Source organism: Peromyscus eremicus, chromosome 8b, assembly GCF_949786415.1.
Source record: "Peromyscus eremicus chromosome 8b, PerEre_H2_v1, whole genome shotgun sequence".
Taxonomy (NCBI): Eukaryota; Metazoa; Chordata; class Mammalia; order Rodentia; family Cricetidae; genus Peromyscus; species Peromyscus eremicus.
Genome location: NC_081424.1, coordinates 47,554,034 through 47,573,098, shown reverse-complemented (window position 1 = coordinate 47,573,098; position 19,065 = coordinate 47,554,034). Strand labels below are relative to the sequence as shown.

The 19,065-nt window shown below is 44.7% G+C and overlaps 1 protein-coding gene across 1 annotated transcript in view; it reads right to left on the bottom strand.

The window, feature by feature from the left end:
* The window catches only part of Ppp1r14c (protein phosphatase 1 regulatory inhibitor subunit 14C), a 92,511-nt gene that overhangs the window by 19,994 nt on the left and 53,452 nt on the right, over positions 1-19,065 (bottom strand). Inside the window, exons 2-3 of the mRNA XM_059272779.1 lie at positions 13,525-13,608; positions 11,739-11,771 (exon numbers count right to left, since the gene is read on the bottom strand). Coding sequence (XP_059128762.1) covers positions 11,739-11,771; positions 13,525-13,608 — 117 coding nt within the window. The remainder of the gene's footprint in view (positions 1-11,738; positions 11,772-13,524; positions 13,609-19,065) is intronic.

Genomic DNA, 19,065 nt, shown 5'->3' with positions numbered 1-19,065 from the left:
TGCTACATGCTGATAGGCAGGCAACAGGAAACAGACTGTGATGTGGCTTGAGCATGTATGAGACCTCAAAGCCCACCCCTACAGTGACACACTTCTCCAACAAGGTCATAACTACTGTGACAAAGCCACACCTCCTAATAGGGCCACTCCCTTTGGGGGCCATTTTCTTTCAAACCACCACACCTGGGACCTAAAATATGTGGCAAAGAATAGTTCTGCCCTCTGCCCTCTATTCCTGAAAGGCTTCCTTATATGTCTTCCTCAACAAAGTCTTTTTATTTACTTTGGGCCAAAATGGTCTAACAAGGTGATTTCTTTTTGTTGTTGTTGTTGTTGTTTTGTTTTGTTTTGTTTTTTGTTTTTTTTGAGACAGGGTTTCTCCGTGTAGTTTTGGTACCTGTCCTGGATCTCGCTCTGTAGACCAGGCTGGTCTTGAACTCACAGAGATCCACCTGTCTCTGCCTCCTGAGTGCTGGGATTAAAGGTGTGCACCACCACCGCCCGGTTAATAAGGTGATTTCAAGTTGGGGTTTGGGGTCACAGAGTCTCACCGGGGGACCGAGCTCAGTGATGTGGGTGGTCAATTATATCAATACATTCGGTCCCCCAGACAAACTCTGGACACCAAAGCTCAGAAGGGCCTTCCATGTTGCTTCTCTGCACATGTTGTTACACATCACTGATAAGAAAATGAACTGTCTGTTCCACTGGGAGGAGAGAACTAGAAGAGAAGCAGTATATCCAGAATGTTCCAGATTTGACTCCCTGCGTCTCTTCCCTTCTGTGAGTTTAATCTGTTGTCTTGACCAGATGAATCAGAACAATTAAATATAACAGATTTCAGTGATTCTGTGGTCTCCTCTAGTGACTCAATCCACAAACCCAAAGCTGGCCCGAGGCACCCCTAAACCTGCAACTGGTTCTGCAGCGAAGACAGTCTTGTGAACAGTCCTCTAACTCTGTAGAGTGCTGAATCTTTACTGAACAGGAAATAAACAGACTTGTGTCCCATGACTCCATGTCAGGGAACACTTCCGGGTTGGTTTTTCTCCATAAGGACAACCTTAATGGGCTTTCTAGATATCTCAGCAGGGAGCTGATGTTCCCCTTTTTGGAGTACAGAGAAGTATAACAAGCAGAAGAGGAAGCATGGTGTTTATTTTAAATGTCAGCCCAAATGCCAGCTCCAGCACACACTGGGCAGGGCGGCCTGGAGCATACACAATAGAAGGGGTCTGGGGATGTACAATGCTTGCCTAGCAAGCTTGAGACCTAGGTTCAATCCCCGGCACCACACAAGCCCAGCATGGTGCATCCATGTAACCCTAGCACTCTGCAGGTAGAAGCAGGAGAATCAGAAGTTCAAGATCAGCTATGTAGTGACTTGGAGGCTAGCCTAGACTATATAAAAATCTCAGAACAAAACACCACAAAAGGCTTGGAATGAAAATGTGCAGTTAACAATCAGGGGACTCAGGGACCGAGATCCTTTAGGCTACCTAATAAAGCCTCGTGTGTATCTCACTACTAAGCCAATCCTTTAGAATTCACTGCCCTGTTACTCTACAGTGCTCTGGACTGCCACATCAATGGCTATAGTACTGAATGTAGTTCCTTAAGACGACAGCTTTTCTTTGAACGTGTCCAGTTCTGTCTCTATTAAAAAACATCTTCCTGAGAGTGGCAGCTTTTCTTTTCTTTTTTTATTAAATTCTTTTTTAAATTTTTATTTATTTATTTGTTTGTTTATTTATTTATTTTAGGTATGGATGCTCTTTCTGCATGTATGCCTGAATGCCAGAAGAGGGTATCAGATCCCATTATAGATGGTTATGAGTCACCATGTGGTTGCTGGGCATTGAACTCAGGTCCTTTGGAAGAGCAGTCCATGCTCTTAGCCACTGAGTCATCTCTCCAGTTCGTGTGACAGCTTTTCTTTTTCTTTTTTTTTTTTTTTTCCTTTTTGGTAAACCCATGCTTATGGTGATTTTGTCTTTCAACAGCATCATTTTATTAACTAGCAATATACAAGAAGTTATCTGGGCATCTTTTTAGGGGTGTGGAGAAATACCCTTTAAAGGGCAAGTTTCCAACGCATTAGCCTCTTTTTTAATAAAGCTCTGTCCCTCTTGCACCCCAAGACTGATGTCTCTTTAGAAGAAGTCTCACAGGAAGCCAGGTGGGGAGGGCCTAACAGGGGCAGAACACAGGGTTTCCTGCCTGAGAACTCAGGTTAAGCTGAGCAGTGAGTGTGGCTGCCCCTCCCCCACCCCCACCCCCACCCCCCCACCCCGCCTCCCCGTGTTGGAGCAGTTCCTCTAAGCCACACCCTGGCAACCACTTTGGCTTAGAAAAGCTCTGATGGGCTGGCAGAAGGACAGTGATGAGCCTTCTTTCCTATTTTGGTACTCTTTTGAGCATTTAAATTCCCACCGAAGTTGCCTTCTAAAGAGATCGCTTTTCAATAGTGGTGAGTATTCACTGTCGCGTCCCTGTCTTTAAACTAGTTACAGTCCGTAAACATTTGCTGAGCAAATGAATAGCGAGGTTGTGGTAAAGCAATGGCTGCGCCTCCTCTAGACACCCACACAGCTTCTCTGTGCTGTCAATACTCTGTTCAATCCTCTCTACCCTAGTCTGCTCAAGGAAGACTGCACAGGTCAGTCCACGTCAGCATAAACTAGATAACAACTTACAAGACAGATTAATAGGATGCTGCACAGACAGCGAACTGACACACACAGGATGAGCTAACCATGGCCACCACCCAAGCCCCTCAGAAAAGTGGCATGCACCAGGCTTGAACAAGGAGAGTCTGCCTTCTTAACTGCCAGCAAGAAGAGAACAGGGTGGGCTGTCTTTCAGAAAATACCAGTCAGTTTCTGTTTATAAACCACAGCACGTTTACCACGGCCCAGCCCTGACATTTCGCTGACCCCACAGATGACTAGAACCTGGAAATGCTTCTCACCACCACTGCCTTTCAGGCTGAATCATCCCGGGGACCTCTGGCTGCATGGCAGCTGACAGACCTTGATTGTTCAAAGGCGAGCTTGTAGTACAGCCGCTGGGAGAGCCAACAGCACCAAGGCACTGAAAGGAAAACCTGGTGTTTATACTGTGAGCAGCGGCATCTTTGCTAGAAGTGGACACTTCTCAGAATGGCCCACCCTTGGCCTTGCTGAGCCCTGCAGTCCAGAGGGCGGACCCCTCCTGCATGTACAAACACATCTTCTGTGCATTACCCCAATATAATGGAGGCACACTTATGTGATCCTAGGATTTGAAACTCACACAAAAGAGTGAGAATTAAGGAGAGAGGCTCGACTTGGCTTGATAGTAGCTGCCCAAACCTTCCCTTGGTCCCAGCAACTCCAGCAGGTTGGCATACTGACTCCTTAACCCTGAGTAACCCAGAGAATCACCCCTGTCCTACTGTGTAATGCTGTGTAACAATGTCCTCTTTCCTTGCTTACTTAAACCAGACTTGTTTTTATATCAACTACATCCCAAATGACATTTACTCATGGGGAAAAACTCAAAACGACACTCTTTGTTTTTTAAATTTCTCTGTCCTTCTCCCTCTCCCTCTCTCTCCCTCCCTCCCTCCCTCCCTCCCTTCCTCCCTCTCTCTCTGTGCATATCTATGTGTGAATATGGCCACAGCTGTACCATGACACACATGTAAAGATCACAAAGCAACCTTGTGCCAGCCTTCACCTTCTCTCTTTAAAATACAGATCTTACCATCCACTCACTATACAGTGAGCTGGTCCCAATTACATTATGAGCTTTGGTGTGCTGAGTCAGGAAAGGTATGTATGTCAAGAGGCCATAGTTTGGATAGAAATCAAAGTGAAGAAATGAAAGTCCTTTCAGTAGTCTGTGGCATACAGAGGAGGAAACCACAGCCGAAAAGATATGACAGAGGGTGACATGCCTAAAACAATATACTTCTGAGAAATTAGTAGATTTGAAAATCATTTTTTTGACATTACCAACTGAAGAATGTAATGAGTGAATTGGGACATTTTGCATGCTTGCATGTAAGTGGGATGTTACTTTATATAGATTCAAATTCAGCAAGCAGGTTATAGACCTCTGGTGCACTAAGCTTTACCTTTTGGGTTTTCATACACACTCTAACCTGTCCGCAGACAAGCTTGGGACCTTTGGCAGCCTTTCTATGTATCAGATTCCTTAACTGGTAACAGTGGAGTTCATCTCCTAGCTATGTTGTCAAGATGAAATATGCTTTCCTGTTTCCAATCTGATATTGAGAGGCATCCATACAGCCACTCCTTCCTATGAAGAAGTGAAAAGTCAACAGTCGAGTGGAAGATCAGCAACCCCTTTTTAGGTCTCTAAGAGAGGCGAGGCCATAGGAAAACCAAACGCATGAATGGAGAGACTAGTGGGCAAATATACAGAATTACAACTCCAAGTTGAAAACTACAGGCAGCAGTCTCTGTGGGGACCAACACCCAGGGAGGAGACCCAACCACAAATGACAAGTTATTGGAGAGATAAAAAAAAAAAAAAAAAAAACCCAAGAGGGACTCGGGTCTGGGTGTGGCATCATTTTGTGAATTCTGCCAAGCCCTCACATTGAACATCAGAGGAAAATCCTTTGTGTTTCTAGAATCAAAGGAAGTTGGGGGAAGGAAAAAAAAACCCCAATTCTAGCTGACTCTATACATTTTGGGGTAAGGGGTTGGAAGGGTAGAGCAAGGTGCAGTAGGGGGCTAATGTGGAGACTGAGAGGACCTGGTGAACTCTACAATCTAGGGACAAGAGCTCACCAAAAGTCTGAGACTGTGTCCATAGGCTGTAGAAGGCTTTCCCTCCCCAGGCAGACCTATATTCCCAATGACTACTTATAGCAGTCTCTTGTACCCAGCTCATGAAGAAAAAAATACAAGACAACAAAAAGGTCCAAGGCCACAATTTAAAGAAACAGCAACCGTCATAATCAGACTCCGATATGACAGGAAACGTCGCAGGCTAAGAATCTAAAACAATTATGGTCCCGTACCAAAGGCCCTGGGATATAGGCAGACAGCACACAAAGAAAGCAATAAATACAGGGAGGAAGTCCCGGTGATGAAAAACACGCTCACAGAAATGCAGGCCACCTTTGGTGGCTCAAGAGTAGATTGGACACGGCTAAGGAAAGAATCCCTAAGCTTGAGGTTCTATCAATAAAAACAGACAACAGGCCTGATGGTTGGTGCCAGCTGTCAACTTAGCAGGATCATCAAGGAGACAAGCCTATGGGCACACCTGGGAGGGATTATCTAGGTTAGGTTAGCCTCTGGACATGCTTGTGGGAGATTATCTTGAATGGATTAAGTGTGGTGTGAAAGTGTGGCTTTCCCACTGTGGGTGGTTCTATTCCCTGGGTAGTGTTCTAGAACATATGACGAGGAGATCTGAGCACTGACATTCACCTTGCTCTCTGCTTTTGATATGGGTGTGACATAACCAGCCTCTTCCAGCTCCTGCTGTTTCGATGTCCCCTCCATAATGGACTGCATCTTGAATTGTGAACCAAGATAAACCCTTCTGGTCTGAATTTGTTTTTGCCAGGGTATTTTATCATGGCAATAGGGTTTGAAGAAACTAAGACAGGGAGGGATTCCAAGTCTATTAGTGAGAAGACACACTGTTGTCAAAATGTCCTTTCTTCCCGACTTGACCTACAGATCGAATGCAATCCCACTCAGAACTCCCTGTAAGTTCTTTTGTGGTTATTGCTAGCTGATTCTAAAGTGCAGGGGCACATGACTGACAACAGTTATCATGACATCAATAGAAGAATGCCACTAGACAACTGATGCTATCTACCTTCAAGGCTTACTATAAGGCACAAGCAATTGAGACTGTGTGGTATTGTGAAAAGAAGAAAAACTCATCTATGACACAGAATAGATAGCCCAGAAATAGACCCATAGAAATATAGTCAACTAATCTTTGATAACAGATCCAAAGCAATAGAATGAAACAAGAGTAAACTTTTCAACAAAGGGTCCTGAAACAACTGGACATGTACATTCAAGATAAAAGAAAATAATATAGATGCAACTTTTCTCTCTTTTCAAAAATTAACCCAGATAAACCAAGCATAGGCCTAAATGTAAAACAAGAACACGCCTCTAAAATATCTCAGGAGAACACAACAATGGTTATCCATGGTGATGAGTGTTAGCATCAACAAAGGCAAAATCCGTGTGAGAGAGGATTGATAAGCTGGACTTCCTTAAAGTAAACCGTTCTGGTCTGTAAAAGACACTGTAAAGAGAATGAAAAGAGAAGCCACAGAATGGGATAAAAGACCTTCAAACAACATACCAGTTAATAAAGCCTGGAGGCCAAACTAATCAATCCGCTTCCTACTCTTCCCCCTTTGTGTATGATACACGGCTATTCTGCCAGCAATCTATATTGCCAGCCACGAAGAATTTTTAAAAATTCAATGCCAGGAGCTGGAGAGACAGCTCCGTGGTTCAGAGCACTTGCTGCTCTTACAGGAGACCTGGTCTGGTTTCCACCACGGCACACGGTGGCTCACAGCTCCCTGGAACTCCATTTCCAGGGACTCTAATGTCTCATTTAAAACTCTGTAGGCACAGCATGCATGTGATAGACTTAAATACACACAGACAAAATACTCATGCACATAAAACAAAAGCAAAGTAAATACATCTTTAAATTCAACAACAGCAAAACAACAACAACAACAACAAATAATCCAGTTTAAATAAAATGAGCCAGAGACCTTGCTAGATATCTCTCCCTCAAGGAAATACATAGGTAACAAATGAATATACAAATAGATGCTCTGGATCACATGTTATAGGGAAATTTAGATTAAAACAATGAAACATCACTACACACACCTCTCAGAATGGCTGAAAATCCAGAGCACCAACAACACCAAATGTTGGGGAGGATTTGGTGCAAGAGGAACATTCATTCCCAATGAGAATGAAAAACGATCTGGCTACCTTGAAAGGTAGTTTCCCACAAACTCAAATATAGTTTTAAGATACAATACAGCAATCATGTTCCTTAGAATTTACCCCAAAGACATGGAAACTCATCATTACAAAATCTGCACAAGAAATTCACAGCAGCATTGCTAACACTTGAAGGCAAAGAAGACATCTTTTGATAGGAATGTTGAGACCTGGTGTTATCACCTAAAACTAAAAGTGAGCGAACTCTCAAGCCATGGAAAGACATGGAGGAAACTGAAATGGGTGGGTAAGAAAAAGCTAGTCTGTCGGGGAGACAATGTAAGACTCTGTCTGGACGACAGGTTGTGGAAACTATGGAGATAGTAAAGAAAGCAGTGTTGGGTTCCAGGAAGGAGGAAGGGATGAGGAGGCAGAATGCAGGGTAGTGGAGCTATTCTGTAAGACACTGTGATGATGAACACAGGCCAAAAACTCCTCAAAACTCATAGTAAGGAGAACAAGTGTGAACTGTAGTGTAGACTATCGATTTGGGTGATTACCATGTGTCAATGCAGATTCATCAGGACCTACAAATGTGCCACTCTGGTGGTGAAGTTGATAATGGAGAAGGTTTGGGGTGTAGGTAAGAAATCTTTATATCCTTTGGTCTATTACACTGTGAATCTAAACTGCTCTGAAAAATCTAAGTCTTGGGTTGGGGATTTAGCTCAGTGGTAGTGCGCTTGCCTAGCAAGTGCAAGGCCCTGGGTTCGGTCCTCACCTCCAAAAAAAAAAAAAATCTAAGTCTAGGTAAAATACTAAGCCATGAATGATTTAATAAATGTTTAAATTATTCATAAAGAAATAGTCAACACATGAGATGTGATTAGATTGATGCCCAGCTTATTAATCAATTAGCTATTCTTGTTGTTACTGCTATTAAAAGTATCACTGCAAATAAGTCTTACTGAAATGCAGGGGGATAGTTACGGTACTTCCATTTACAGGAGCCTCTATGACATGAGGAAATGGAGGCTCAGAGAGGTTGAGAGCATGATGTAACCTTACACAGCACTGGCTGGTTCTACCCTGAAGACAAAACTCAAAACCCATTCTTCTCCCCACCCATCCTCTCTCTGCGGAAAGAGGCTGTATACAAATCTATCTCCATCAGCAAAGACGCCTTGTTTACAATTCAGACTTCCAAATGACATGATTGGATATCAAGTACCTTTGATCAAATCCAGCACCTCCAGAGATGGCTGCTTTAAAAGAGGAGGGGTGCTTAAATTATTCACCATCTAGTCCAGATTGGATAACACCCTTTTAAGGTATGAATCTCTTGCTAAGACACGCACTTGTAAGGCCTGGCAGGATGGGACGACAGAGCTCAAGACCCAGTGTGAGACCTCAGGGTTAAGTACTGGCTCCCTGGCTGACTGCTCTGGCACTGTAGACAAATTACCCAAACCCTCTGCACTCTAACTGATGGCTGTGCAGATTAAACATGACAGTGTAGGTTGATACACTGTGAGCTACTTAACTCTGAAAAAACAGAAGCCAGTAGCTTCTCCCATAGTCCAGGTGTCACAAACTGTGGCATATGAGCACACACTAAAAGGCAAAGCCCTCCACCTTTCTCAGAGGATCCTTTAGGATAAATGAACAGAATCCCTCACTTGGCACCATGTCTATTCCTCGAAACCGTGAGCTAAAAAAAGAATCCAGGGATGTTCGCTTGCGAACTCCAGCTCATTTCCCTTCTTTCGGAGCAGTCAAAGGCTGCATTTTTTACATCTCCTAAGCCTCCACATCAAGAGCAGGGGTTGAGGCAAAGGAGATAAGTCAATTGGCAAAGTGCTTGCTGTGGAGGAGCATGAGGAGCCAAGTTCAACCTCCAGCCAGGTGTGGTAGTTAGCACTCTAATCCCAGCCCTGGAGAGGCAGAGAATGGAGGATTGCTAGGGCTTGCTGGCCAGCCGGCCTAGCCTACGTGGAAAGCTCCAGGCCAGTGAGAGATTGTCCCTCAAAGAACCAAGGAACCACAAAACCAGGCCGAGGTGGGCAGCACCTGGGGAATGACAGGCAAGGTTGATCTCTAGCCTCCATGCATCCACATGTGCTTGCTTCCACATGTACAACTATGTGAGGAGGTAGACACAAATGCACACACCAAAAGGAGGAGGGATGAATTAGATGAGTTTTGTTGCAGGAACAGGACCCTCCACGTTCATTTATCTGCATAGCTGTGAACCACTGGAGGATTTTCATCTCCAGACACAGCAAAAAGCAGGGGACACAAAGAGGGTTGTTTGGGGGTGCTGTCGATGGGGCTGATCAAAATAAAATTTGCCAGTCCATGCCTTCTCATTTAAATATCTACACAGCTGAGAGGGGAACAGAACAAAAAGGGAGTGAGAAGGGACATCCTGCACCTACCAATCCGGTTCTTCTCAGCAGCAACCAGTGCCTCTCCACACTGCAGGTGACCCATCTGCATGACGCTTTTTACCCCAGCACTGGGACTAGAACTCATGGCCCTGCACATGCCACACTGAGCTACGTGTCCAGTCCTCATTTCTTTTCTCAACTACATTCCTAGCAGCCTTGTCTGTCCTGCCACAACAGCTTTAAACTCTACTCCAAATATCAAATTATTGTAATTCATTTTCATTCCCCAACACTCTGTAGAGAAGCTCTATTCCCCAAACAGCTAAGGAGGGAGGTTCTCCTGCTTCCTTCTGCTTCCAGAAAACCTGAAGTCAAGATGGCAACCTTTCAGCAGGGAGTATTAGACCAACCAATTTGATAAAACCTGAATCTCCCTGGGGGCAGAAAAGACACCAAAGTAATCATGTACCACTTAAAATGGGGGATCCATTCTTAGGAAAGTGTGAGATTTGTGTTGTATAAACACTGTATTTATGGCAACAATAGTGACGGCTCTCTATAATGTAATTTTAAGGGACCAACATTATTATGCCACTCACGATTATATTGACCTTCTCTCATTCCACATAAAACAGCATGAAAAGTCTGACTGGCAGCCTGCTCACCCCAGAGTAAGACCCATTAATAAACAGAATTAAAACTAAGACACCTGATTAAAATCCTCACAGGAAAAGGGGGGAAGGGTGAGAATGAAGCAGTAGGCATTTGGAAAACATCACCTGACAGACAAACACATGGGGTGTCCACACAGCAGGGGCCAGACTAAGTCAAAGGCCAGGGAGTTATCAGCTCCAGGAAAGACAAAGACAAAGACACACACACAGACACACTCACACACACACACACACACACACACACACACAGAGAGACACACACACACAGAGACAAACACACAGACACACACACACACAAGTACACACAGGCACGAACACACGCACAAAAGGAGCCATGGTCCTAGCGTACTGTTGGATTAGTAGTGAAAACACTTATTTAAGTCATTAAAGTATAGACTTCAACTATTGATCTAATAAAATACTGCTGTATAACTTTATTGAGGGGATGAATGGAAAGGAATTATGTCAATAGTAAGAGAACTATCATTTTCTCCCTCAAGTCAATAAATGAAGAATAAAAGCAAGAAATACATATTTAGGAATATAACAGTAATGAAAGGAAATAGACAAATGTGTTGTATATGAATGTAGAATATATGCTTCTAGAGAGACGCGGCGGCGGGGGTGGAGAGTCAACCTTTGCTTTCTCAGTGTTACAATATTTGGAGGTTTTCAAAAGTAGGAATGTGTGTTATAGTCACCAAAAGTACACTTTTAATACAGAAAATCAAACTTTGAAATTTCCAGAGGATATGATCAAATCTGGAGGCTTTAAATACTTAGCTCAAACTGATCTCTATCCTTAAACTAAATGATCACAAAACACCTCAGACTCAAATGTACACACCCCTAAAAGCATATTTTCTCCATCACTTACTACTTCAAAAATCAAAAGGGTTACAAACATCGCTTTGATGTAAAATGACCCCCAAACACCTGATGGGTCTTCTAATTTCTCTGATCTACCATAAGAACAAATTGAAAGTATTTGGTGGGGGGAGGCTAATAGTTTTATAACTGATCAAATCCTTAATATCTATCCTATTTTTGCTTTTAATCATTTAGATTCTACATCAAATACTTTGGTCTAATCAGCAATATCCATAGTTTCTTATTCCAATGCATATCACTTGAGAAATAACCAGTCAAAGCATAACATTTTTTTCTCCTAATAAAGGTAATTTATGTGTGTGCTTTTGCCTGCATGTATGTATGTATGTATGTATACTGTGTGCATGCCTAGTACCCACAGGTATTAGAACAGGGCATTGGATCCCTTAGAACTGGAGTTGCAGATGGTTGTGAGCTGCCCTGTAGCTGCAGGGAACTGAACCCAGGTCATCTGGAAAAGCAGCCAATGCTCTTAACTGCTAAGCCATCTCTCCAGCCCTGGTTTTAAGCATTTTTTTAAAAATGCTTACCCATTGAAGTCATAAGCTATATTCTCCTTCTATAATGACTTTGCACCTCCTCACAATTTTCTGTGAAGGTAAGATTTTCTCTAATACCTAAGCACACCCTGTTCCATTAATATCTTCCTGAACTGAACAGGTTTAGGCTTAGAAATAATGAAGCTAGCACTGTGAGAACACAGGCACTCATGGGTGGGAACTGGTAATTTGTATTCACTTGTTGTAGCTTAGCTTTCAAAACAGACAAATTGATTTGACAAAAACCGATTCTAACACAGCACTTAGGTAGAATAAATTGCTTACCTCTGTTGGTTTATAGCAGTCTACGAGAGCTTCCTGGAATTAAATATACGGAGAGTCAGTTTTTATTTTTAAATCTATCATCTTCAAAGTGAAATCAAAAGTCATTTCTTAATTTATCTTAAATTGTGTGCATGGGTATGTCTATGGAGTATGTACACATGAGTGCAGTATCCATGAAGACCACAGGGGATGTTGGACATCCAAATGGAGCTGGAGTTACAGGTAGTTGTGAGCCACCTGACATGGGGGCTGGGAACTGAATTCTAGTCCTCTGGGAGAGCAGCAAGCACTGTTAATGGCTGAGCTTTCTCTCCAGCCTCCTCATCTCATCTTTATTATTTTACAACGCTCTGTGAAGACTTCCTATTGACTACCCACAGTCACATTTTATTTCAGTACCACTTGGTCAGCTAAGATATAAAAATGTCATTCATATACAGCTATGTTTTGTCCTTGGTATGGGTACATATGTACATATATACTGCATAGAGTTTTTGATTTACAAAAGACTTATTGGGGGGGATATCACATTTTTGAAAATCAAATATAACCCTCGCTAGATTATAAATGTCTCACTGAGCAGAGCTTGCTTTAAAGGATGGGTTTTTTTTTTTTTTTTTTACTTCTTTCTGCACACACACACACACACACACACACACACACACACACACACACACATCCTTTCCTTGGACTCCCTACCTGGTTAATATTAAACTGGACATACTTAAAGCTGAGACCCTGCCTATGCAAGATGGTGGCAACCACTGTGGACATGGGGAGAGGGCTCTGGCCATGATTCAGCCATTGATGGTCTTAGGTTCTTCTCTCCTCACTCATCTGGGAAGCAAGCAGGAAGAGGGACTAGAGGACAACTAAAATAAGCCCCTTTCAAGTTCTTAGCCTATCTTGTATGTCATTCTATTTTTTATAGAACTGATGTCTACTTTATCTTTTTAAAAAACTCTTGTCTCCAAATGAAATCTACACACAAGGAATAATCATTGGAACAGAGGCTGCCCGCCACTCCCAGGGCACTAGTAATTATGATCACATTAATCACATCAATGAAGTAAAATGTGCACTTTGACTGGCTCCAGTCACCACATGCCACTGGGGACAGCCAACAGCCACTAACAGTAATTACCAATGGACCTTAAGAACAATGGCAGGTCACAGGTTAATTAGTTTTAGAAACTGCCCAGCGCAGATTGAGAAGTGGTAGACCTGACCTCCCACGGGAAGAGCTGTGGTTTATTGCTTTCTGCTAAGGAACATGAGGCACTTCCATCCCCACTGTTCCGGCGGAACACCATCAGGTGAGCACCTAATAAAAAGATACTTTACTAAACAGAATTACATTCCAAGCCATTTAATTCTAAAAATGGTTTTCATGAATGATTTAATCCACAGATGCAAGAGCAGAGCCCAGGGCTTGCTTGGATCTGGCGAAGTCTCTTTCCTCCTCACCTGCCTGCACGGCACTTCTGCCTTCCCTGGAGATTGGCTTTCCAAGGTAGAGCCAACTGTCTCTCCCAAGAGAACACGCCTCGGGAGTACTGCCCCAGAAGGTTTGGAAAACTGTCTGTTGTCAACAGCTGTTTTGTTATCAGACGTGCAGTAGATGGTGAAGAGCCAGTACCAATGCTCTTTGTTGTGCAAAACGCCATTGTTCAAATGCGGGGGACTGTGTCCCCACCAGACGGCATCAGTTATACCCAGGTTTTGGAAACCCAAGTAGATTCAAACATCCGTGATCAGAAAATTCTAGATACTGAAAGCTCTTCACCTGTAATTTCGAAGCTCGTTCTTCCTCACTGTCAGCATCAAGGAGATCATCGATGTCGATTTCAACGTCTGGCATTTCTTCTTCCTGGTGGGAGCAAACGGGAGAGCTTTAGTTCAGGGAGAAACTCTGTAGTACACACCGAGGACTCCATCATCCAACCAGAAGGGGTGATGGGTAGAAGGGGAAAACAGGAGTAGAGGAACGGCTGGGGTGGAGAAGGAGGGTGAAGAAAAGGGGGTGGAAACTAAGGGTGGGAAAGGAAAGGAAAGAAGAAAAAGGAGGAGGAGGAGGAGGAGGAGGAGGAGGAGGAGGAGGAGGAGGAGGAGGAGGAGGAACAAAGGAGTACTTGGCATCACACTCTGCTCCTAACAGTAAATCACACCTATGAGTAGAACATAGACTGGCAGATCACAGAGAAGGTGAGAATTACAGTTTCTGATCCAACACTCACTCTTTTCTCGGGGACCACACCAGTCTTTATTGTGGGCCCCAGCTCCCCAGCTCCCCTCCCAGCTCCCCAGCTCCCCTCCCAGCTCCTGTTCTGTAGAAAACCCCATGCCACCACAGGCTTTTGTTCAGAAGCTTCACCCAGTCAGGCACTGATTCACCAAGGATGTGTAATCCCAGGTCCAAAAGGGTTCTGAGAAAGGTGCTCTTCCCACAAGAGAACACCTCATCCCCTCTGGACAAGTTCAGGCTGAGGAAGTGTGGAGCCCTGGACATTGTTGGTAGCCTCTTGCTGCCATGAGAGGAGCCAAGTTTAGGACAAGGTTGAGGAGTGGGGAGAGCTGGGAAGACCAAGACAGTCACAGCAGCATAGTCTCTTCTAAAATAATAATAATAATAATAATAATAATAATAATAATAATAATAATAATGAGACAAGAAGGGTGGGGTAAGGGATGGGCCTGGGAGGAGAGGGGAGTGAAGATGATTAAGATATGTTGTAGGAAATTCTCTAAGAAATAATACAAATATTTTTAAAGCACTTTCTAGGTAAAACCACTAAGCCACCAGGTCAAAGCATGTCTGAACAGATGTCCTATATTGTTCGAGCCGATTTGGGCTGAGCAATCACAGACATCCAGTCCAAAGAAGGGGGTGGGAAGGGTGAGAGCCTTCACTGGTTTGGAAGTGGAGTATCCAGCACTCAGTGACCTCTGTCCCCTGGCCCCCTGTTCTGTCACTTGAGCCTTCCCTTTGCTTTAAGAGTAACACATTCCAACGTAAAAATAAAGCAGGCTGCGACCCGCACCTATGTGCCTCATCTTGCCCCGCACAAGCGCAATCGCCAGCTGCCTGACTCTGTTCAGTCAGCCCCTGCAGCGAGAGCTGAAGGGAGTCAGTGGTGGCTGGAGAGAAAGCTACACATGCGCACAGCTGGGATCACCTGGCCTTAGCTGCTCCGTGCAAATAAACTACCTGGTCTTGACTTCCAGGCCAGGCTCACATTCTGAACCTCTCCAACACTCTGATTCTGTATACATCTGAAATCATGGCAAAAAGGAACACTGGCAGGGGAGGATGTGGAGCGACCAGGGGTCCCTAAACAGATGAGCAGATGTGTAGACTTTTGACAGATTCTCCTACAAGGAAAAGACCAATGAGGAAGCAAACACCAACACTGAAACCCCACTGGCTTGCAGAACATCTGGAGGAATACAGCGGTGTGTGTGTGTGTGTGTGTGTGTGTGTGTGTGTGTGTGTGTGTGTGTGTAGGGTGCTATGGGAGGCCATGGGCCGGTGATTCATCCATAGGTGGCGCCAGGCAGGGCATTTACCCCTTAGGCATCCTCAGGCCAATGGATGAATGAGCCCTTATGATGAGCCCAGTATGTATGTTTCCAAAAGTGAAGCTGGAGGATTCAGCTCCACCCACTGCTCACCCACAGCTCATCACAGCTTCCATTGGTACCTTGTAAGGCAAGAACATCTTTGCAGGTCTCAGCTGGCCCCATTCAAGGAAAGCTATGCAAAATAGACCCCCAAGTTTCCATCTAGGCCGCAGGTGACACTGCCTCCCTTGTACCTTGTCCCCGCTCCTCCCTAGAACAGATCTCCGGGTTCAGTATTTATCCCCTGCTGACATCGAACATTTATGTCACGGCTCTGTGAAATCAAGCAGAGGTACCTGGTATAGACCCTGCTGAAAAAAAAGGGAGCCGTGGGCAGCTTGGAGTCTTCTGTTGTAGGAGACAAAGGCACAATCAATAATGACTTCCCCCTCAGAACAGCACAGCAGCAAGGTGTCCCCCCCCCCAAAAAAAAAATCACAGGAACAGCTTTGATGCTGAGCCAAGCTTTATCAAACCAGCTTAGACTTGAGTGATGCTGTTTGCCCCAGGCAAGGCCACCTCAGCCAGATGTCCTCTCCTTAAGAGTGCACAGGGCTGTGACTTTCTGTTAGCTACTGTGCTCGACCGTTTCCCCAGACCTAAAGAGCTAGGTTGTCTAACGTGGTTGCCACGGGTGGTATTTAAATTCCTCACAATGTGAGCCAGACATGGATTATGTTTCTCATTCACACCAACCACGGTTCAAGTGCTCAAGCGTGCATGCCTTCTGTACTAGATTTAGAACATGTCATCATTATACAAGGTCCCAAGGGGCAGCATGACCATGGAGCCTCTAGCCCTCTGGACCAGAGACAGGAAACAAAGTCTCAATCTTAAAAAGCCTTCATCTCAAACGAGATTAAGAGGTGCAGAGGAAATACTGAGTCTTAAAGTCACTCCCAGGTCACTCCTAAGAACGAAGATCACGTGGTTGGGAAACTCTGAGCTCCTTTGTAAGAGACAATGCTGACACATGGTAAGGATTGACTGAGTAATAACCATAGGCACCTCAGGTAGTCACGGAGTCTGTGTCTGACCACACGCCTAGAGGCCTGGGGCAGCCAAGCACAGCCCGCACAGAGCAGAAACTTTCAAAGGCTGGCGATGCATAGAGGTTCTTTTTGGCTCTGGACTCTGGATGTTGATCCTAGAACAATGTCAGACCCACTTATGCACAGGGCAGCAAAGACTCCCATAGTCTACAGTAGCCTACCCAGAGTTTGGCTGCCTTTGGGTATTTGCCCCACATTAAAGCTGTGTCTACACAGAAGCTCTGCTGTCAGGAAGTGAAGCAATGGTCTTCAGAGTGCTAGGGAATACTATGAGCCCCACCTCCATGCTTCTTTAGGCAAGAAGTCTGCTGGTACTGTGACCCTAGCTAACGTCCCAGTGGGAGAGAAGTGATTCTGAGAAATACCTGTGTTCTCCCTTCAGCTATCAGGATATCTCTTTTTTATTCTCAAATGTAAAATTAGTGCATTTAACAGGCATTCAAGAGTAAAAGCTGAATCTGGATATCCAAAGGAAATATATCAAAGGCTTCCACTCACCACCTGTCACAGGAATAGACCACAGAACAAAACCCCAAATGGATGGTTTGGTTTTGGGGGTTTCTATGGGTATATTCCACCACCCACAAAACCCCAAAGATGCCACTGTTTTAAAAATTAGACATCTTTAAAACATCCCACATACTTTCTCAGCTTGGACTCCAAAAACAAAACAGTCTCTGTAACAGAGGAAGGAGGGCACTTGGGGCCCAGATCCTTTCCCCAGAGTGAAAAACAAACAAAAGACCATTTAGCCTGTCCAAGAGTTAAACTTAAGTATGTTCCAGCCTTTGTCTCCTGGTTTTCTATAAACTGGAGGATGGTCAGTCACAGAGTGGGTGAGAATTAGCTGCCCCCACCTCCCCCAAGTGGGCCAAACTGTAATCCTTAATGTAAAAAACAAACAAAAATCTCAGTTTTTAAAAACTCGCCAGGAAGTAGGAGTGAGAGAGATGAACTTGGACAGTCACAAGCTGAAGTCCCCTTGCTGAGAACATGGCCACTGAAGGCCCCTGAGCAAGGGCGGGAAAGGACCAAGGAAAGAGCTGGGCCAGTAACAGGCCCAGGCTGACGGGGAAGTTGGGAGGCTGTGTGGACAGGGCTATTCTCATGCAGGTGTGAGGCAACTGGACTGGAATAGGAATCCTCAAGAACGGAAGAAAGAGTTGAAAAGTGTGAACACCAGGGAAGGTGAACAGAGGGAAGTCAGGGATGAACCAGATGCTGGAGAAGGACAAAGGGAAGAGCAGACCCAGGTTCTGAGCCGTTCTAGACATGTCGATAACAGGGACACTGGGGCCATCAAGACTTTCACAACCTAATCCTTAGCAGCTGTGAGGTCAGCATGACCAGCCTCCCCCCAGCCTTGAAGCAGAGGCAGGATACCCACTCTGCAATGCTCAGGGCCACAGTGTAGTACTGAGTGACAACATGTGGCCCTGATAGGCAGCCACAGTAGCCAGGAGCTCAACACAGGCTCTGACATGAGTATACAGTAATGCAACTGAGGCAGACTACTGAGTCAAGCCCACCTGTAGTAATGACATATGCATTCACATACATACCACCATGGACACTCACGCGTGTATATCTACACCACCATACTACACACACGTATCCCATGCACCACCATGAATACTGTTCCATGCTACCACACACCGCACCATGTATAATTTCTTTCTCATGCACACTCTCACATACACGCATATTTGCAGGCAAACTACCTTGACTACAGTCCCACTGCCGTACACCGCACTGCGCATATTCTCTCTCTCCCTCTCCTCTCCCGACAGTTCCCTTGCCTCCCCGCTGCCCCCCCCCCCATATATACCTATTTCTAACTAGCCAGAAGGTGCACACTGAACTCTGGGAGTGGTCAAGTAAGCTGTTACAAAATGCAAACGTCACCTTGCCCCAGAAGTGCGAGGCCAGCAGGAATGCTCAAGCTAAATCTAAATTTGAAAACAGATGGTGGTTTCGAGCTCTACCCAACACAGCGGTTCTCAGAAGTTTCCACCCCAAAGCAGGTACGGGAGGACACAGTGGCAGGAAGTACTATGCACACTGTGGCATCTCCAGAGAAACAGGAGAGCAGTGGGGGGGGGGGGGGGGAGCCGAGGAAGCTGGCAAACCCAGCTATTATGGGCTGTCCACACATTCATGAAAAAAACAGCCAAATAACTGATGTCTCGCCTTTGTATGAACCTGTGTGGAGCAGGGGTGATTGACACAGGAGATACAAGATAAGAACAGAACCTTTAGGGTTATGTGAGCTCTCTATGAAAACATTTATACTTCATGTTTTTCTTCTAATGACAATCCCCCAAACTTCCTGTAAACAAGCAAATTCTTGGAATGATCACCTATGACCATGTCATGCTGGGCTGACTGCATTTACACATTGCACCAAATGGGATTTACATTGGTTGCCATGAACTAATGAGACAAAGGTCAGAGGGTAGTCTCAATATATATAAATTCAGCAATAGGAATGACTCATTCTCACCAAGTGATGCTAGGAGTTATCATCCAGACGACACCGAGCCACAGCCGGCTACTGAAAAAATGTAGTCAGCCATCACAGTATATAAATGGTGTACATTAAGATGGTTGTGCTTATGTTTAATTTGCCATTCTGGTATAATTTCATAATTGGA